The sequence below is a fragment of the Rhea americana genome, unplaced genomic scaffold, assembly GCF_003343005.1.
Source record: "Rhea americana isolate MKP2758 unplaced genomic scaffold, rheAme1 scaffold_138, whole genome shotgun sequence".
Taxonomy (NCBI): Eukaryota; Metazoa; Chordata; class Aves; order Rheiformes; family Rheidae; genus Rhea; species Rhea americana.
Window position 1 is genome coordinate 627,392 of NW_028185461.1, and position 22,205 is coordinate 649,596.

The window sequence follows — 22,205 nt, forward strand, 5'->3', positions numbered from 1 at the left end:
GGGCAGGTGTGGGGTTGGGGGGCACCCTGGGGGGCAGGTGTGGGAGATGTAGGGCACCCTGGGGGGCAGGCGTGGGGCACCATGGGGCAGGTGTGGGGTTGGGGGGCACCATGGGGGGCAGGCGTGGGGGAGGAGAGACCTGCCTTTGAGGACCTGGTGCTTACAGTGTCCCATGCACTCCCCTGCCACCAACTCCAAAGACACAGAAATGTAGAGAGAGAAGAGACGAAGTTAAGGTCAGGAAAAGTTTGACTGAGCGGCAGGATATTTTTTTTCTTATTACCCACCTTGCTAGAGTGAGAACAGTTTCATTTCAAAATAAAACTCCATTAGCTTGCACAAAACGGTGTCATAAACAATCCTGTAACTGTGCGAGGGGAGCCAGGGCTTTACCAACTGTACCATTTCTTGGGAAATTTGCAGCTTCGCAGCTTTTTTTGATGCAGGTCACGACAGTGTGAACTCTTGAGGTGGCCTTCATAAATCAGTAGGTGCTCTCAACGAGCTTTGTGTGATGAAGTGCTCAGACCTTTGGACYGGTTAAATCTCCCGTTATCACAGCACAGCACACGTTCTAAATCTTTAAACCAAACAGTGAAGGTGACCCTTGAATTTCACATTGGATTATTCTGCTGAGTGGTTTCGAGTGGGAAATGGAAACCTCTCATTTTTGCCCTCCTTGTGAGATAAGCCCTGAGACATAAGAGGGTTTCTCTTAGGAAGTATGGTAAGCAGGGACACCTGCATGGAGATATTGAGGTGGCAGGTACCTCTGGCCCAAAGAAGTGAYGCTCTTCTTGGGTCTGTCTGCTTCAGGCCTGGGGCAAGAGGTCCCAGATGTCTCTAGGATGGTTAATGGTCAGCAGTTTTCTTKCTTCTTTTTCTCTTGTAGGTCATATACTTTCTGGTCTCATTTGTCACCCTGATAAGGAGCATCTTCTTTATCCTCTGGGATGTACTGTAGTTATTCAAGACATGACCAACAGCAAGCAGAGCTTTTTGCATGGCCACACCAACAACGTCTCCTGCGTGGTCGTGTCGAAGAGCGGAATGTTTGTTGCCTCTGGACAAGTCACCTTCATGGGCTTCAAGGTGAATAATGTTTTATTTTTAGCTGTATAATTGCCCACGGAAATTGGAGTTYGCCTGCCAGCAGTGGGAACATCTTTTGTTTAAAGAATAAATCTTTTGTTGGAAAACAAATGTCTACAGTGGAAGGGCACTGCAGGGGATGGGAAATTGTGGCCACCCTGTTGTTGGATGTGCCTTTATATTTGTACATGGTGTTAAGCATTCCCCCTAGGATCAAGGYTAAGGCATTTCCTAGTTCCAGCCTTTTTATCAAAAGTATTGTGAGCAGGTGGCTGCCTAAATCTCATTTAACATTAATTAATAAATTCCCGCATATTTAAAATGGGACCTGAGTTCCAGAACTGCTTAGGATTTTCAGAAGTCCTTGACAGGTACCTGCATTTTTAGACTTCTGAAGTTTCCTATGGTTTATTTGTTGCTTATTTGAAAAGACTCTGACAAACTTGAAAGGAATCAAGCTTTAACATCATCCAGTATTTTAAACTCTAAGTACTATTCCATAAATCRATATATCAGTGTAAATTTTTGATTCTGAAATGAAGCAATGAAGCAGAGCTACTAAACTGGTAAGTTGGAATAATGCTTCTTACAGCACCTAATCCGAAGTATATTCATATCAGTGGAGCACTGGGCTGGAAAGAAGCTAACCATAAGCTGGGTGCCTTGAATCCAGTTCTTTTTGTGCAAGAGAACTTCAGCATGTTAGAGCTAATGCTCAGGCTTTGACCTCTTCTGCTTTGGGCCTCAGGCAGACATCATCTTGTGGGATTTTAAGAAGGAGGAGCTACTTGCTCGGCTGTCACTTCATAAGGGTAGAATTGAAGGATTAGCGTTYTCTCCGAATGACCTTTATCTTGTGTCACTGGGAGGCCAGGATGATGGCAGGTAACAGTTTCCAGTTTCCACTTTGTAGAGCATCTAAGAATACTGCTTAAGGAGCATTTACTTTTCCCTCTTCTGGCAGTTTTGTTCTTTCCCCTTCTTAACATGTCTCCTGAGATAATCCTGTTTCCGATTCTTTCTGACAAGAAGCTAGGTTGGTACCACCGGGAGAGTGGCTGTAAGGCAGGAACAAGCAGCTGATGGGAAGCAGAGGGGAAGCAGCTAATTCTTAAGTTGGCATTGTCACCCAGAAGTGCTATGTAGGCTGGACTGTTAGCGTGCTTACTTTATTGTCCTGCAAAAGTATAAATTTCACTAAGAGCCTGCTTTGACAAACAAGTAARAGGGGAATAAAAAGTCACTTTAAATCAGTGTCTACCAGTGGCCTAAGATATGACTTGAGTCTAGGTCAACAGAAGCCTTAAGATAAATATGCATGCCCACTTTAGGAACAAGGATTGTAAAATCCAAATTCCAGTGTTTGTGTTACAGTTTTTCTTAGATAAAATATCTACAAAGTGACTTTTATTTTATATTCTGCCAACAGCAGACTGYGGGCAAATAGGCTTGTTCTTGTTTTTGTGATAAGTTTCTTAGCCATGTTAAAAATAAAAACTACTTAAAACCCTTTCTTCTGCAGTGTGGTTGTATGGAGCATTCCTAAGAGAGAGGCTGTGTGCGGCAGCCCTGCYTCAGCTCGGAGCTCTGGGAATGCTACGGTGCTGGTGTTCTCCAGATGCAGAGATGAGATGTTTGTTACTGCTGGAAAGTAAGGTTTCGTTTATATGACAAAAAGTCTTTTGAGGAAGAAAACCCATAGACCTATTTCGTTTTTCAAAGACTCTTTACTTAGTACAACAAAAGTTAGGCAACAGAGGGTTCAAGCTTTTTTCTTTTTGCTCTGAATGGCCCATAAATATCCATCAGCTTGTCCCTTTAAGGCATTTCTGCTTTTTTCTTCACATAAGAGTATGTTTTCAAAGCAGCACATGGACAAGCATGCGGCACTTCTGTTCCTGATAGCAGGAGTTTGTACTCAGCATTCCGCATGTAGTGTTTAAAATATTTAGTTCCCAGTGTTACACAAGTAAACCGGTCAAAGAAGGGCTTGAACAATGGCTTATTAATGGAGAAACAATGATATCTTGCAGGTTGTTGGATCGTCTCCTATCCTCACCAGATGCAATGTACAATTGGTTACTGGCTTGTAATGAAAGTTGATACGAAGAGACACATTTTTGCATGGATTTGTTACAGCCCTCCTATATCTAGCCTGGCATTTAAAGGTGCTGAGGACCTGCATCCCCTTTGAATCAGGCAGCAACTTTAGATGCTCTTGGCAGCAGTTGCATTTATAAATGCTGGTCTTTGCAGTTTTAACACTCTGTAAAATGTAAGGGAGGTTGTGTGTGAAGTTATTATATTGGTTCCTATGTTGTCAATTAAACTGTGCTAGAAAATACTTGAAAGTGTTCTGTGCTGTTCGTTTCCTGTTCTAAGAAATAAGATTCCCACAGTGCATGTCTCTCTGGGAAATGAAGTGTCAAGGTTGTTACATACTCCTCCATAGTCCTAGTATATATTTCTGCTGAATCTTTAAGATTTTTGATTTATCTGGTAACTTTTACCATAAAAACTGCAGAAAAGACAGATTTACTGTTGGCCTCTCTGATACTGTTTTTTTTCCTACTTATGCCTCCTTCCTGTCATATGTCATATTGKTTTTTTCCTCCTTATTAAAATTTCAGAATAACATGACCTAGCGAAAGCTCTTTAATGACTGTAACAGTAAAAGAACCTGGATTTTTCTGCATATATGGATTTGGTTGTAGTATATCTTTCTTACAGTGGGACCATTCGAGTATGGGAACTGGATCTAAAAAACAGAAAAATCCGACCAACTGAATGCCAAACAGGGCAACTGAAAAGAGTGATCACATGTGTTAAGGTAAGTTTCAGCCAAAATTATGTGGCTAAACTAAGAAACTCACAAGAGACTRCAGAAAGATCATAAGCTTTTACAGCAATGTTAGAAACATCAATTATAACTACATGATGACAGTGAGGCTACTAAATCTTCGCTCATGGCAGACTATCCCCTGTAATTTCTTCCCCTGTGAAAAGAGTATTTTGAATGCTTCTGAAGAGAAGGAACTTGGATTTTAGTCTGAGAGGCTCTAGCACCCAGGAAATTCAACTTTTGCTTCAAGATATTATGTAGGTTTTATTTGAAAAATGCCTTACATAGATTAGATTTATAGGTCTTTGTGTGTGTGTGTGATGGGATGAAAACATTGCCTGCATGCCTTAAATGAAATCATGGCAATACACTCAAATGAAGCACAACACTACACTTGGAACAAGCATGTAGGTAGCTGGACCATGATCTCCTTATTTACACTTTCCTATAGATGGCAGATGACGATAGTTATTTCTATGTTGGCACATCAAGTGGTGATGTCCTGAAATTGAATACAAACAACAAGCTGATGAGCAACTATGGGCCTCAGAAGGAGAAGTTCAGCATGGTGAGCAGCAACTCTGACTTGAATTTTTCCCTTCTCTTTGTTAGTAAGTGAAACTAGGGCAACCTCTAGGAGAACCATTGCAAAGTTGATTCAAAAACTAACCCCTGCTCTGTGCTATTAATTCTCTGTGAATGTTTTAATTTTGATCCTAAAGTCTGAGATTATTAGTTTAGCTTTGTTCAGTTGCATCTGGATCGGAATTTGGGTTTCATCTGAATCTCCTATGCTATCCCAGAAATTTTCTCTTATATTAAATTTGGTAAGAGCAATAAAAAGGTGGAAAACAATCATAAAAATGCAATAGCTCCTTATATTTTTTGTCTGTGCACATGAATAGCCTCAAGAGAGTCTTATTTTTCAGTTTTCTTTGCTCTGAGTGGGTCCATCCTCCATGTTTAATGCACTGGTGCTTTCTCGCAGCATTGCTGTTACCTTTTTCTTCATTGAACATAAGAAGTAAGATACCAAGAGTAAAGGTAGCAGCTGCTGAATAGAATAAATATTGGGCAATCAATATTTGGCCATCTGAATCCAATCAAATAGCTTTCAGTGGAACTGGATGTTAGATGTGCTTCTTGTAACATGCTGTTAGCAACAGCAATCAGTTCTAAGACAGGCGAGAGGCTCCTCTTCCCTCTTGTTCTGCCTTTGTGATGAGGAAGAAAAGAAAATAACTCTGCCCTCAAAAATCATGCATCATACGTCTCCTGTGATCAGACTGGAATGGAATAGGTAGGGATTGTTTGAGCAGGTAATCAGTGTGTTCCTAATGAGTCACAGTTTTGCACCCAAAGGCTTCCAGAAGTGTAGATACAAGTCTTTTCCAACACTAACGAGGCCCCAGCTCAGTAAATGAGGTGACTGCAGTGGCCACAAAGAAGAAGAAAAATAAATATTTTTAGTGGCTTATTCTCTAGCCATAAGTGATAAAATGAGAAAGACTTGTGCTTTCTCTACTTTCTTCTGATGCCAGGGAGATACAGTGTTTAGCTAGAGCTAGACAGAGGTTGTTCCTAGGAAGGTTGGTAGAAGCACTTAGTAGTGAGATTTTTCCATAGTTCCTGGAATAGAGTCCTATATTCAGATCTTACAGATCTGATGAATTGCCTGGTMTGGAATTTTCCAGGCCAGGTGTCTGCTACAGGAAGAGCATTTTGGAAAAACTTCCAAATACCATGGTTGCTCAGAAAAGTACTAAGTTTCTGTGTGTTTGTTCCCCAGTCCTTCCTTACCTTCCATTCAGGAGGTTTTCTTTTCGAAATTCTTTGAAGCAGAGATATGAAATTTGGCAAGGAAATGGTCTTTCTAAAAGGAGACATGTCTTTTGCTGTTTGTTTGCTGAAAATTTGCCTTTATTTGACAAGAGGTAAACTGATGTGAAATTGCAGTTTGCACATGCTCGTTGAACATCTCAGGGCACGCCCCTCTGAAGATTCCTCACTGAGCATCATCCATCTGCACATCCATGATGCTAACCAGATGGTTACAAATATCTCTTGCTTGCAGCCACGGAGCTCGGCCCAGCCGGGGTTGTAAGCTCTCGGGGAGCTTTGTGCGTGGTTGCTTTATGGCTGCAAAGCAGGGCAGCTGGGCACTGCAATGGAGAGAAGGGAGCTTCTCTCCCCTCTGTATCTAGTAATTTGCTTATTGACCTGATGACAGTATGGTGAGGAGAAACGTCCCCAGAATACAGGGGACGAAAGGAGGGCTAGAGTAGGAAAAATAATGCATTAGAACAAGGAGCCTGGCCAAACTGGGGCTGGCTTAGAAGTGATTGAGAGGCAGAAGGGAAGGATGATATATGCTCCAGGCTTGCTTTACTGCAAAACTAGGTTTACATCAAAACTAGGTTTGAATAGTTACTAATGCTTTGATGGGATTTCTGTGGCAGTTGTCTTATGCTAAAGCACATAGAAATTAAAGCACAATGATTGCTTATCACTAGTTTTGGTGTGCATTTTGAAAGGTTGAGTCCTCACTCTTTTCYCCACAGTACTAATGTAGCTTTTTTATGTAATCATACGTGACTCCTGTTGACCTTATTCACAGATTACAGTGCTCCCTACTTTTGAAAATGATCTTTCTAGTAGGTGTAGCTTCTTCATGGATGAGGCAGAGGTCGCCCCGAAAAAAATAGTATACATCATGTAATTAAAGACTTTGTTATAAAACATATGCACAATGGGGACAGAATAAGGCTGCACAGGATGCAATCATTCTACTTTTTAACTTTTGAGTGCTTGACTTCATAACCTCAATAAAGTTCCTTTAACATAGCTCTTTTGACTATAATTGGGACTCACGGGTCTTAGTATTAAGATCCCCAGACAGGAATATCTTCTGAATAAGGCAATTCTGGCTTTTCATTGCCAAGAATTCTGCATACAGGGACTTGTAATGATAAACAATCAGCACCAGCTACTACATTTGCTCTTGGTTTCTCTTTATTTGTTACTATAAAAGACTTCATGTAGTTTCTCAGTTATACCCAGTAGAGAAGGTGATACCTAAGGAATTCAAATGCTTCCCTGAAAAACTTTCTTGCATAAGGCTGAATATATTTTGCTGGTCTATTACAAACCCTGCAAATCAGCAAGCAGCAAGGGAAGCAATGCAGAAGGAAGTACTGAATGTGTTGGTAGGGATGCCATGGGGAAGCTGTCCTAGAAAGAAGTAGATCTTGTTATTAGACAGCAAACAGAAGACTAACAATGACTAAGAAAAATTCTGCAGCAGACTCCAAAGAAAAAGCTAATTTGAACTTGTTTTTCCAAACCTCCTGAACTTTGCTCGTACCAACACATGTGCACACAAACCATATATTTTCCCATTCAAAATGTAATATTTCTTGCATTACAAATGCATGCCCACATCCTTGGAATAAGTTGGATGTGAAAAGCCACTGAGTTCTTTAAATATATTTCAGTATTCATCTACTCCAGAAGGTAGGAGGAGTTATTACACTCATTCATCCCACTTGTGTTGTGGGAATATAAGTAATTTAATTCTGTATACATGCTAAGTAACATTTGTATTTCGTTGTTCTACTTGAAACCGTAAGTTTGCTGAATATATAATGTGCATTAAAGCTCTTGTGGGCATACCTGTACTGTACACTGCTATGGCAGCCTTYCAGCTGTTGTTCTGCAGTGCTTTACATCCACACAGGACCTATGTCCTAGCTGATCTCTGCTGTCTGTTATACTGAAGTCTTGATGATTATCATCTACTCTTTTAAATGCCGGCATGCTCTGAGTTATTCTGTAGCTAGCATTACATGAGCTTGTCTGAAGCCATTCAAGGTTCTTAACACCCTTGTCTTTTGGGTCGAAGGAAAGGTGCTGGATGCCTTTGAAATGAAACTTCGCTTCCTTCTGTTTTGAGATCATTCCTAAAGAAGTGATCAGATAGGGTCATTTGCATGGTGCTGCGTAATTTGGGGTTGAAAGACAGCCTAGGGCCTCTTAGAAGAAAGCAGATGCTCCAAGCCAGATCACAATGTTGTCCATACTATAAGCGGTTTTCTTATTAGACAGTATCACAGGAAACACAATTTGTGGTCGATACCACTGGAACATGAGTAGTTTCACCTGATACAGCTTCTGATAACGAAGAGCTGATGAAAACCAGGATCTTTCACTATGCAAGGGGCTGACAAGATGCTAGGGAGAAGAGAAGGCCCAGAAGTGGATGTCACAGCTAACTCCTAACCTTGTGTGTGAGACCTTAGCTTTTACATTTCCTGTTACTACTTAAGCATCTACTTAAGATATACTGGTAATTCTGGGAGCAGGGAGAAAAACATGTTTGGCAGTAGAGATATATTTCCCCCCTCCTCCCCTGTTCCGTGTGCACCCAGGACCCTATTTCACCRGGTGGAAATAACAAATAGCTCCTCCAAACTCCTACTCTACCCTACTGCTCAACATGACTCTGCCTGCCAGGAGATTTCTGTTCAAAGACAGCCTTGCCCACACTTTTTGGTGCTTCTCAATCAGACGGATGCGCAGTCACATCACCTCTTCTCTCCACGATCATTTCCTTCCTACTCTCTTCCTCGACTCCTGCCAGTGTAATTTCCATATGCCTGGAAGGGGGAACATGTCAGAGCCCCRGTGCAGAAGTGTATTTGTTGCAGCTGAGAATTTACTAGTACTCTTTTTAATCTCCAGCTGCTCACAGGTCCTGTTTCATGTTTTCCAGTTCTCCTTTCCTGGCTTCTTACTGTGACTCCCCTTTCCCCATCCATTGCAAACCTCTAGGCACAAAAATATATTGTTAGAAAGAAATGTCAGTAAGCCCTTACCAGACACAAGCAGGAACTAATGTTTTATGTCACAAATTTCCAATTCTAGCATAGCTTGGGATACCAGAATAGGTACTTTGCAACTATTTTATCATTAGGAAGTAGAGCATTTATCAGAACAGAAATATGGGCATCTTTGTTTCTACAAAATTTAGCACATAATATTGCTAACCCTGAGGGAATTGTGTTGATTTTTTTTTTCCTGTAGAGCCGTATTTATTTCACTACACATCTTTTGTATCTCTCTTGAAAATGTAATATGTATATGATTGGTACTTGGTACCAAAAATTCCTTTAGCTCTAGCAGCACAAATCAAAGCTGTCATGTTGCTTGTTTCGTAAGGAAGCCGTGCCCTTTCAAACTAGATGTGATTGCTCTAAGTAGATCTTTTGGGRTGTGTATTGACTTTCCTAACTATGTATTTCCCCTGCTTCCTGGCCTCGGAGGTTGGCTGCATGTCTTCCAGTGTTGGAACTGTCCCTGCCTCTCTCCCTGTGAAACTGTTTCCTCTTCATTACTTCACTGCAATTCTATATTCATTTATTTATTAACATTATCCTGAATCCTTGAAAACTTTGTTCACCGAGGACCACCAAGGAAGCATAAATAGGTGGCACATCATGAAGCTCTCCAGAATCCACCATGACCCACAACAAGTGTATCTTTAAAGAAAGAGTTGAGATACAACTAGGGCGAAGAGATGATGTTTATTGGAAGTAATTGTGATGAACCTTAAAGGAACTCTGTTTTTAGATATATGGGGAAGTTTGTTTATTATGTAGACATGATCTGAAGAGTTTGCTAATTTGTTTCTGTTTTGAAGACCAGTAGTAGGAGTAGACAGAACAGTGCGCTAGTATTACGAAACAACTTGTTTTCCAGCTAAGTGGAATTACRCTTAAATGAATTTCTGTAATGTCTATAAATACTGGAATAAACAGTAAAATTAATTTTTATTCCCATCACAGGCTTGAGTAGCTATAAGGCAGCTGTTCAGATGCAATGTAGGATGTATGACGGCAAATGCATTTTCAATAATATTTGGAGTGTTTGCATTGTAAAAAATATTTAAACAAGGTTCAGTGGAAGAGGTAGTAGAGTATTAAAGAACTGTGCAAGAGATCAGAATGAGATACAGCAAGTATCCCTGCAGGGCAGGGAATGGGCAGCCTGAGTTTGCTCTGGTATTTTTATTTATAATCATCATACTTCAAAGCAGTGGTTTCTTTTCGTGAGAAATAAATAATGAATGATGATGTTTTTAACCCTCTACATTAGGCTCTGTATTTCATCTACAAAAGAGCTGGCAGCATATAAAATAGAGTATTCATTACATCATTGACATGAACGACTCGACTTCATAAATAACGAGKGAAACTTATAAAGCTATCTGTTTACTCATGGTGATTCAAACTCTGATAATTTTGAGAACTTAGCAATATGAGTCCTGACCACTTTAAGGCTCTCTTTTTTTTTTTTCGCTGTTAATGATACCTACTTTCCTCCCAAAGTAGAAATTAAAGAGAATACTTAGGAAAAAAAAGTCAAAGCAGTGTTGACAGCACTGTAGAAACTCTAATTTATTTGCAAGTAGCAGAGAGCTGTAATCATGTAAACTACAGTCATAGGTTTAACCTYTAATGCTACCACCTTCTATAACACTACTACACCTAAAGGGCATTTGAGATGAAAGTCTTCTGCAGAAAAAAAACCTGCAAAATAGTAGATCAAAGGAAAGTTAATGGGCCTGTGATAACAAGAGACTCCTAAAATGCCACCAACATCTCACAGGAAATTCTGAAAAACAAGATGCTGCCACCTATATTTGTTCAAAAATCACAAGTCAAGCAATTTCTTCCCAAATAATAAATGTAAAATTCTTGTAGTGTGCCTTCTGGCTATCATTCTTTGAGAATTCACTTTTTCATGCTTTCACAACACTAAATGATAGGTTTTTTCCATTAAAAAAAMAACAACAACAACAAACACAGCCATTATATGAAAACATCAATTTCTAAGAGCTCAGGCTTAAAGGAAAAGCCTTGATGTTGTGTAACTGGTACCATCACAACAGTTGGCAATACTGCTTATAAACTCAGATAGTAGCAATTGTTGCTTGAAGTCTGTATTGCAGCTTCAAATGTCATACCAAACAGACTGCTCTACAAGTCGTGCGTTGCCTGCAGCTGTTAACAGCTGGCCTGTCTAACTGGGAGCAACCTACAGTGAGGACGTTCTGCTCTGCTGGTGAGAGGGGAAGGTGCCTCTCTGGGCCATGCTTTTGCATGGTGATGGAAACTTAGTTTTCAATCTAAGGTTTGATGGCAAAAAGTTCATCCTAGTTTGTTTATCCTTCTCTTTTCTTTTTTTTTCCCTTTTTGTTTTTCACTAGTGTATGTTCCCCAAAGCTCATGAGGATTTTCTTCTGGGTATGAATATTGAGATTTGGCCCCATAGTGCTRGTTTCACCTCTCTTGCAACCTATTCTGGAGTCTGTCAGAGATTTTCAAGAATTAATCTGCTGTCTTGTATAGGAGGGTAGTATTATTTTGCATGTAGCAAAACTAGAGCAAGGAGATACTGATTTGTCTAAAATATACAGGAAACTGACAAGGCTAAGAACTGTTTTTTTTTAAAAAAAATATATATGTATAGTCTGGTACTTTATCTGCCAAACAGCACTACTCTTTTTTTCTAAGGGCCAGTCTCCTGTTAATCTACTTAACTTAGTAAATAGATGAAACCTATGTTGATGGGCTGACTGATTTCTAAAGTTTATCTGTGACAAATATATTTTACTACTAATACCAGGAAGATGGGATTGGACCCTCGCACGGAAAGGGGTATAAGACATAGAGAATCTGTTCTAAAAGCAGCTATGGGAAAGGATGCTTTGGCTGAGTTTTATCATTTGTTGTTTTAATGTCTGATAAATGAAGAGTCTGTGAAAGGAAAAGTTGAGACTCTAATACAAAATGTGTGTATWGCTTGCTGGAATAAGGTAAAGAATATATAGGCTCATACATTCTGAAGGGTTCATAATGATGTTGTTTACTTGTTCTTTAAGAACTGATACCCTAGTTGTTCGTATATACCTGTAATTAAGAACTCCTTTCTCCCTTTTCTCTGCTGGAGAATCATTTTTTAGCCTAGGTCATGCAAAGAATACTGATAAAGCAATATCTGAGTACCATAAGCATCACCATAGGGAGCATGATAAAGACTGTGTTGTGCTGTTCAGCATGGCTGCATCAATAAAGATACTCTGCTTCCATCCAATTGTGTTTTAATCCTGTTTTCTCCTAGGGAGTCACAGCTTTGCTTTTGCTGAAGACAGGAGATTTAATAGTCGGCACCGGAGGAGGGATTGTAGCTCTCTGTAAAGGCTCAAACTACAAAGTAATGAAGTGAGTTGGTAGATGGGAGAATGMGAAGGGTAGAGGTGATACTCTCCCTAAAGGGTCATAGTATGAGAGCAAATCATTTCCACATACAATCATCATCCAAATAAATTTCAATTTTTCAATCCTGCAGACAAAATAGGTGCTGTTAAAATAAACAGCAGGGTTCCAGCATAATGAAATTGAAGCAGACTGAAAATTACCATGTACTTTTTCATAGAAGCAAATTGCCGTACTCATGGTTCATTTTAAATGACCATCGTTACCTGTTAGGCATTTGGAGTCAAGTCCTAAACTGATGTAAAGTAGGAAAGATCTGTTGAAGTCAGAAAAAGTACGCTGATTTACACCAGCTAAGGARGTAGTGTTTAYCATTTWAAAAAAGTGTTTKTAGGAGGACATAGGATTGTAAAGGAGGACTTTCACTAATTTTGTAGGCACATGTCTCAAAGTGCTGAAGGACTTGCAAAGCWTTTCCACATGCAAAATAGAAAGCTGCAGGCTTCATTTCCCGGTAGGTGATTTGAAAATTGTGTTTGCAATTATTAATTTCGCATTGTTTGAATGGGCAACTTAAGTGTATGGTTCTGAAACCTTAACTTTATACCATTTTTATAACGATTCCCAAAAGATCTAAATCATCTGGAAAGATTCTTGAGTATGTGATATTTAAGTGCACTTAAGCAAGAATGTAAACAGAGGTGCTGTTATCTCAGGGCCTGGTCCAGAAAACTAAGTCTCCAAAGTCCTGCCTTTTCAGGCCTTGATAGAGTAGCAGATGGGACAGACAAGATCATATGAGGTATTAGCAAATGTGATGGGGAACGAAATGTTAGTCCTGACCACATTCTTGCATATTGACGTTGCAGCCTGATGTGGAGCATGTTGGRGGGAAAGGGAAAGTAAAGACTCTCTAAAGGGGCAAAGGGAAGCTAGAAAGTGGGATATCAAGATCAGCATCATCAGGCCAAACTTCTTTTTTGTCTTRACAGGAAGATTCAAGTTCAAGGTACCGTCACTTCCCTGACACGCAGAGGCCAGGGTCACCAGTTCTTTGCAGGGACAAACGAGTCCCAGATCTATCGAATTAATTACACAGAGTTTAAAGAGGAGCTGATTKCTGCCTGTCATAACGAAGCCATCCATGACATCGTTTTTCCTTTGTGAGTAGAACTGGCTGGGAAGAAGTGAGAGGAAGCTGCAAGTAGGGCCAGAATACCTGCGTAACTCCTTTTAACCAGCACGGCCCCAAAGACTATTACGTGCCTGACCAGGTGATTTATTCAGGGAATGCTTTCATCTGCCAAAGAAATGGGTGTCAGAGAACAGCTGCTTAAAAGCAGAAGGCAGCAGTTCAGTTTGAGAATTGGAAAAATCATCCATCTACAGAAAGAATTCTAAATAAAAAGGGTATAATTATTTGTGTTCAAATAACAGCAGTGATGGCCGTGTCCCCGCTTCCACCCCCTCTTCTYCTAGGGTTGACGCTATGAGACCTGGGCCACTTAATCCTCCATTAGTATGAATCTTGAAAGTCTGCTTCTGTCTATCCTGCTGCAGCTAGAGTTTATATTTGCAGAACTGTCTGCTTTTCTGTCACTCCTTTGAACCTCAGCTGGTACCTGACTAACAGAGCTATTGAAAGAGKTTTTTTTGGTCTCTCAACCTCCCTTGTAATTTCACGTTTAACAAGATGGCATGTTATATTAAGTTCCAGGCTTGTGAGGCAGGATGCTAGGTATACTGGGATGTCTTCTCTCTGTGTTCATCTCATGAAAAGGCAGCTATGTGCAGTAAGATCATGACACGTTATAAAAACAATGGGTCTGTTGTTCCCTTTCTGAACAGAAAATGGCAGTTTGATCCTGAAGGAGGTTTTGAGTTTCGGCATGCTCTTGTTGTAGCCCTTCTTGACATGGCACAAAGTATCAAATCTTATCAAAGCACAGTAAAATGTACGGTGTATAAATAAGGAGTGCCAGATGCCCTCCTCTGTGCTTGTCACCAGCCTGAAAAATCCACATCCTTCTAATTTAATGAGTAAATCATTTGGAGCTTTGGAGTAATTTGATGCTAATATACCTGACTAGCACATCCGCATCAGAGTTACTTGGATGAGCTGGATTTAGTGATGATTGTAAGGAGTACATCCTTGCATATGTTTTAAACTTTGTATGTGTTATCTGCTCTTAAACAGAGCACATCACTGATTTGGAAATGCAGACTCAAATTTCCCTGTTCTGGTTTATTTCAGAATGCTTACACTGCTGGTGTTATTCTGCTTTATAAAGCACTTGCACAAGCTTGGATTGAAAGGGCTACACTGTTGTTCTGTCAGTTTTCTCTGATCTGGTTCATCTTTCCAGGTGCTGATGGTGATGTTGAACAAAATAATGTGATAGCTTCCTTGATTTCACTTTCTGTCATATCCCTAGGATATATGGTTTTCATGCATAATTAGTGTATCATTTTATGCCAGTTAGATAGAATTAATCTCATCCTGCAAAAGTGAGTGGTGATGTTGCGAAACCATGCCTTCTTGCATTAAAAAAAACAAAAAAAAAAAAATCCCTTAGCTTTTGAAAAGTTGCAGGTCTTCTTTTTATACAAGCATGTATACCAAGCATATTGTGAACAGACTTTTGCCATCTTCTCCATTTCCTTCAGCAATGTTGAATAGGAATAATCCAGTGTACAAGATGTTAAAGAAAAAAGGGTTTTTTGCCAGAAAGGTGGTCCTGTGGAGAAGGTCTTTCAGTCTGTGGTGATCCCTATTGACATTACAGTTGAACATTAGAAACAGCTAGCCTTTGAAGGATGAGTTAAGGAGTGAAAAAGAGGCTTCTTTGGAAGGCTTCCTGCATTAGCTCTCCTCTCTGAATTTTCCAGGGGGACTTCTGACTTGTTTGCTACCTGCTCCAAAAACGATATTCGGGTATGGCACACTCCTGAAAACAGGGAGCTCCTCCGAATCGTCATCCCTAACATGACCTGCCGTGCCATAGAGTTTATGAGTGACGGCAGGAGCATCATTTCAGGTAATGATCAGTCTAGTCCCAYGGTTAAGTTTGGTCCTTAAATGTAGCCAACTCGTAACAAACATCAATATATTAGAGTGAAGGAAGGTTTAAACTAGAAATCAGTTTAGATCATTGCTGTGATCCAAAAGAACATTTGTTCACATCTAGTCCGATAAGCTTTGCTCCGTAGGTTCCAGAATCCCATAGTTTCCCTGCATGGAAAAAGCAAGATTTTGAGAGCCTACTTTGGATATGAATCCCAGCAATTCAGAACTCAGTTCAGCTCTATTCAAAAGATTCACTTCTAAACTATTAACCTTGCTGTATGCAAAATTTTAACTTTTGAGATACGCAGAGCAACTTTTGCATTAATTTGCTATCCATTGCCATATGCAAAATGATTGCGCAGGAACTACTGCCATTCAACTGCTGAGAGCAGCAAAGCTGTCCCCCCACTATTACCAAAACTGTTTGCCCATAGCCAAAACAAAAAAGGAAATAAATTTTAGCAGCGTATTTGGAAATATAGCTCTGCAGGTGCATCTGGACTGCAGTAGTTTCCATATATATACTAGTGGTCTGACAGGGTAGACATTATAAAGGAGTTTAATTTATATATATATATATATATATATATATATATATATATATATATATATATAAAGGAAAATATATATAAAAAAAAGAAAATAGAATAGTAGGAAGAAAGTGTCCATGAGCCTGGATAATCTGTTTCGTTATTTTCATCAGCTTGGAATGACGGGAAAATTCGTGCCTTCATGCCAGAAACCGGACGGCTGATGTATGTGATTGACCATGCCCATAGCTTGGGAGTAACAGCAATTGCTGCTACAAGTAACTGTAGACGGATCATTAGTGGAGGAGGTGAAGGGCAGGTAATTTTTGCTTAAAAACCTGGAGCTGCTTTGTGCTCTCAGCACAGGACCCGGGAATTGTCTGTAACTGCTTAGTCAGAAGGTGAACTATTCTTAGCTGATTTTGCTTGAGCAAAGCCTCGGTTCTAATATATTAGCCTTTGATATATGTAAATCGTTTGCCCTCAGAGGGTGTAATAGCMAACAATGCCCTGATTTCTTCTGGCGTGGTAGTCTTGGAAAATCCTTCTAATGCAGAACATGCTCTTAATCCTTTTAGTTCATTTCTCTTTCTCTTATATTTGGCTTATCTGCATTAGTCATTGTTTGCAAGCCTGTGTCTAGAGCACGGATTTTCTTTCTGTCATTTCTTTGGAAGTTCTAGTCCTGTCCAAATTGAGTTGTATGAATTCATTTAATTTTCTTTCCTTTTTTTTTTCCAACTTAAAAATCAATAGCACAAAGTTTACTTTATATCACTATTTTGTCTATGGGTAACTTCCTAATTTTCTGTAATGGTAATTGCTGGCTTATGTGGTGGAGCTAATAAAAGGCTCTAAAAATAACTTGTTTCTTACACAATTATGAAAACATTCCAATACAARTAACTATAAAAATCAGAAAATATGTTATAGATGTCATGCCTGTGCGCTTCAAGAATTGTTTTCCCAGCAGTAGAAAACAAACACTGTGTGCTTGGCTACTCCATACACTTCATTTAATCATGGCCCTTTTCAATCTATAAAAGTGATGCTCCTCTTTTTTTTTTTTTTTTTTCCTGAAACCTAAATAATTTAAATACAGCTTTCTTAGTTTATACTAAGAAAAATAAATAATTAGGCTTGGAAGGCTCTTGTTCAATTCCTTGCTTTGGTTCAGACTTCGTCTCTGAAGTCTGGCAAGTACTCAGATCCAGACTTTTAAAGTGTGTGAGCAGATGCCTGACTCCCTGACTTAACCGGTTTTGTATCCTGTTTTGTATACCTTGACTTTAGTGTTCTGCATGCCATGCTGAAGATTGCAGAGGAAATATTTAAGAGTGAGGAACTGAGCTTGGATCTTTCAAATCTCAGGCTAATATACTAACCATGGAATCATCTTTCTAAATTATTCTTTGCCTCAGCTCTCCTTCTGTACAGTAGTAACAACAGCCCTGGCCTATCTCACTTTATAAAGACTTCAGAAATGAAGAGACACTTCAAACCTTCACTAATAAAAGAACACTTAAGTATCAAACCTTCAGTAATAAAAGAACACTTAAGTATCTTGTATGATTGGACTGGAGGATGCAGAAGATGGAAGGCCTAGACCCTATACGAACATATACAAAATGCCACAGGCCCTGGTTAGTTGATCTCTGAATTGCAAAAGACAGCCAAGACAAAATCAAAGCTAGAATGTTGGTTAAGTAGAATCAGGAACTGCAGGGGAGCACTTGCAGTATTCATTCAGAGCACAGAAAGATGTTCTGAAATGCTAATGGGTCCATCAAARTCAATCGTCTAAAAGCTGTGACTTTCAGGGTTGCTTAAGAGATCTGGATATTCTGGTTTCATTCAGCGAGTGGGAACTGGGCATCCAGATCCCATAAGTGACTCAACCTGAGACTTCAAAACATGAAGATGAGCTCTCGCCACTTTTGATGTTGGTGTCTAAACTACTGAATTTTCACTAGGATTTGACCTTAAAGGAATGTAAAAGTTAATTGATATCATGAAGCTTGGCACTAGTTGGGCAGTAAATGCATTTTGCCAGTAACAGAGGTTTGGAGGATCAAGCCCTCAAAGCAAGATTTCTACTGTTAACTTCACTGGGAAAAGAAGTGCTTTCAGGCATGTATTTCATATCAAAGATTTAAAGAACTATTTTATATTTACTTGCTGGCATTATATGTAATACAAATAGTAGATAGCTTTTTATATTCAATTTTCATAATCCTTCCTTTTTGATCTTTAAAGCACCTCTGGAAATATATAATGGAATAGATATTTTTTTTCCTGATGAGAGATGAGTAATCTAAGCCTAGTACCAAAAGCAAAGTTGAGGGTTAATGGTCAGAAACTCCTGAATGAAATGAATTACATGCTCAAAAACTGAGCTCATTTTTATGAGATAGCTCTATGAATAACCAGAGAAAAACAGAGAGAGTCCACTGAGAGTCAGTTGTCATATGTGTTACAGGAGAAACTCAAAATTCAGGAATGCCTCAGGCATCAACCTAAGCCCTGTCAGAAGCAGGTGGTACAAGAGATGTTTGTTGCTGATTTGCAGGTGAGGGTCTGGGAGATTGGTGAGAGAACTCGCAAACTGGAGGAAGTTCTGAAGGAACACATATCTGCCGTGTCTTGTATTAAGATCAAGAAGAATGACCGAGAATGTGTCACAGCCAGCCTTGATGGAACATGTATTATCTGGGATATTGTGTAAGGAGACAGATACGTATTGCAAGATCCTTAAAGTGTTTGTAATGTATCTGCTGGATTACTGTGTCSCATTTAGGACATCACGTGGCAAGGAGGCAGGGGAAAAGAGCAYTGGGAAAAGAAAATTACTGGGAAGAACAATCAAGCCAGGGAAAGTACAGCCTCCAACACTGGAAGCTTTTCAGAAGAGTTTAAACAAACATTTGTCCAGAGTTGTTTTGTTGCATCTGATCCTACTTAGCCAAGGGGATGGAGCAGATGTTTTCCTACAATTCTGACTAACCCTGTTTTCCAGCTCTGTATAGTTCTTATTTAGCTATTGCAGATCTCTAGACTTTCTGACTTATGGTRAAAATAAGGACTTTTTTGCATAGTCGATAGCACCTAGAAAGCATTCTGGATTAAAAATTTTCATCTCATATGATAGCAGATCAGATGTCCTATGAAGTAGACATGATAGGAAACAGAACTAATGACACTAATRTACCCTGAATGCAGACCAATACCTGATAATATCCAAGTTAAAAGAGAGGTATGAAGTATAGCACAAGTGGATATAGCTCAAGYTTTGAAGGCTTAAGATTTTTGACCCTTTTGCTCTGTTCTGTTTTGGGGTGTTTTGCAGGCGTTTCACAAGAAATCAGATGATTCTGGCCAACACATTATTCCAATGTGTGTGTTACCATCCTGAAGAATAYCAGATAATCACCAGTGGAACAGATAGAAGGGTAAGGAAAACTACAGGAATTATGTTTACAATAATTCAGAAACCCCAAATCTTGCTGCAGACATTTCAGACATCTGGTCAGAATCAAGCAAGGCCATGATCAAGCCAGGCCATGAGAATAAGGGAAGACTTCCTGGATTTCCTATAGAATCAGGGGCTTGTTTGTTGAGGAAACTCTCATATCTCATTAAAAGTTTGTGTTACAGGGCAATACTGAAATCCTTGTGCCAGTTATGCACAACTGAGTTCTTGTCTTTGGTATGTTCTCTAGATTGGATACTGGGAAGTGTTTGATGGTTCTGCAATCAGGGAACTGGAAGGCTCTGCATCTGGTTCCATCAATGGGATGGACATCACATCAGATGGGACTTACTTTGTCACAGGTGCGTGGGTGGGCAAAACTAGAAAAGAGGAGAGGAGATCCTRTTAACACCAGGAAGAGCAAAGCAATGAATCAAAGACCTCAGTACAGTACGAAAGAACGAAAAGGAAGTCCAGCTAAAGAGGAAAATAAAATACTGATGAAAAATACTTGGAAAGAGGCTGTGATTCAGTCTTGAAAAATATTACAATTCAGTCTTGCAAGATGTAATTTAAAGGTGAAGACAAGGTTCAAGTGTCCCAGAGGGAGTACGGGATTGCACCTTGTCCTGCACTTCATTTAGTTCAGTAGTGTTCACAATACACTTGAATGATCTGTTCAAATGTCCTGCTCCAGCAGCCCGACAATCTTTGTTGGTTTGCAAATGAGAATGACTCCAGGCTTCATCCAGCCTCAGGCTCACATGTTCCCAACAATCATGACGTCTCCTCTGGGAGCCTAGCACAAGTGTGGAGGAACCATGTATTGTGTGTATTGCCTRTAGTTAAAACTGCAGACTTTATATATCAGCACCACAAGCTTTTTTAGGTTAATCTGGTAAGCCAACAATGGTTAAGGGCTTTTTGAAGGCCCTTAATATTTTTGGTACTACTTGCTGACTRCAACTTACTGTAATCAGCTGGTGCAGATACTGAGCACTCTACACTTACTCTTCAATTCAGTTGAAAAGTAGTAGTTTTTGCCATAATGTTCAAGACAGTGTATCCCACCCTTCCTACACCAGATGAACACCAAAGTATTCCTCTGCCTGTGGTCTGGGAACAAAAAAACAGCAGAACTTTGTGTAATTGTCTGTTTTTCCTTTGTGCTCATTGCAGGTGGTGATGACCATCTGGTGAAAATGTGGGACTATAATGAGGGTGAGGTGACTCATGTTGGAGTGGGCCACAGTGGCAGCATCACCCGCCTCAAGATCTGTCCTGGGAACAAGTACATTGTGAGTGTGAGTGCAGATGGTGCCATCCTGCGCTGGAAATACCCATACTTTCGCTAACAGCTGGCACAGGAACTGCTAGGCTGCTATTTTCTAGGCCAGATTTAACAGTTCTTTTCTTTTATAGCTGAGGTAGTTTTAAGGCATTCCTACTATTAGAGGAGATACTATTTTTATACTCTCTGCTATGAATTTACCGGATCCTTCAGATATCTTTTCTAACACTGAATAACTAGGTCTGACTTTTCAGAGGGGCTAAGAATTTGCTGTTCCTCTTTCTCAGATTGGAGTGAAAGTATTCATCACTTCTGAAAATCTTCACTGTTTTTATAGTAGTTGTGGTTTGTTACTGCCACCTTTCCATAGTGTCTCCTYGAGTATTCTTGCTTGTATGTGTGCTCACTTGTGTGCTCTCTCTGGTTTTCATACACTTTCTCTCTCTTTCTCTTCCCTACCCCCTTCTGTCCCTTCCTTTAATGAATTACTTCTTGTGTAAATTCAGTCTTCTGTGTTCATTTTAATTTGTCTGGACCTGATTATGGGAAAAGCCCTGAGCTCCAACTCAAACATTTAACTAGGAAGCCCACATGAGTCAAGCTTTTAAATCAACATTTTCTAAAGCATACAAGGATTTAGGGGCTTCCTCATTTGTGGTGTCCATGACTCTGTGCAGAGGCCTGATTCAAGAGTGGGAGTGCAGTCCTTTCTAAAAAAAGTCTGGATGTCTCCATCTGGACACACTAAAACTCCTAGTCATCGGACCTAGTTTTTGAAAGGTAATTKTATTAGAACACTTGGGCTTAGAGCTCCGAACATAAGTAGGAAATATGTATTTTGTCTGAGAATGAGTATTTGGTATCGTATCTAGTATTAGAAATGAGCTCTTGAGATACTGTTTGTTTAAAGATCGGTGTATTTCAAATGCAGCCATTCTGTGAAGTGATGCAAGTGAAGTAAATATTTCTTTTTCTGGCATTGAAGGCCTTTGGGGATTCTGTCATAAATTAAAATTTTAGCAAACTGTTGCATTTCTTAATGTTAATGTTTGCAGACATTCTGTGTAAATAATAAGATGATTTAAAGGCACTGTTAGATATTGCCCCACCTGGATTGATAGCATGAGCTGTTGTGCTATGCAGAGGGGGACAGAAAATTGTAAATATGATTTGTTTATTATTCTTTATATACCATTGWAAATGTTTGTTGCTCATAGAAGAGGAAAGGTGGATATTTCTGGGCTGGTTCTGGGAGTATCTATGCACRTATGTTGTCCATCAAACACTTTGCAGCCATATTTCTTCTGGTTGAAATATCTCTGCTCTTATTAATGGAGTCTTCAGCAATGGAATTAAGTCATTCCTTCCTCTTTTTCTTTGGATTCAAGACTTGATGCTATGCAGTGATAAACACTAGCAGGTTTTACAAGCTCATTGTGGTTTGGAAGGCAGGATCGAACCACTGGAATGTGGGATGGACAGTCTAACCCTTTATGTTTTTGCTGGGAGAATGAAAACAGAACTTGGTATATGCAGAACTAACCAGGCAGTCCCAAAGTCCTGTGTCCTCTCTACACAGATGATAACAGGATGGACAACAGCAGTGGCAGTTTCCCCAGTCTATGCCTTTATTAACTG

The 22,205-nt window shown here is 39.7% G+C and overlaps 1 protein-coding gene across 1 annotated transcript; it reads left to right on the top strand.

Annotated features, from left to right (window-relative positions):
- Positions 1 to 937: 937 nt before the first annotated feature.
- On the top strand, positions 938 to 21,477 carry CFAP52 (cilia and flagella associated protein 52). The gene is made up of 13 exons (XM_085298288.1): positions 938 to 1,092; positions 1,841 to 1,977; positions 2,615 to 2,743; positions 3,823 to 3,922; positions 4,386 to 4,502; positions 12,116 to 12,216; positions 13,203 to 13,373; positions 15,100 to 15,248; positions 15,981 to 16,126; positions 18,377 to 18,528; positions 19,154 to 19,256; positions 19,527 to 19,638; positions 20,456 to 21,477. Exons 1-13 carry the CDS (start codon positions 976 to 978, stop codon positions 20,629 to 20,631), a joined length of 1,710 nt encoding a protein of 569 aa, XP_085154414.1. The 5' UTR covers positions 938 to 975; the 3' UTR covers positions 20,632 to 21,477.
- Positions 21,478 to 22,205: the final 728 nt, after the last annotated feature.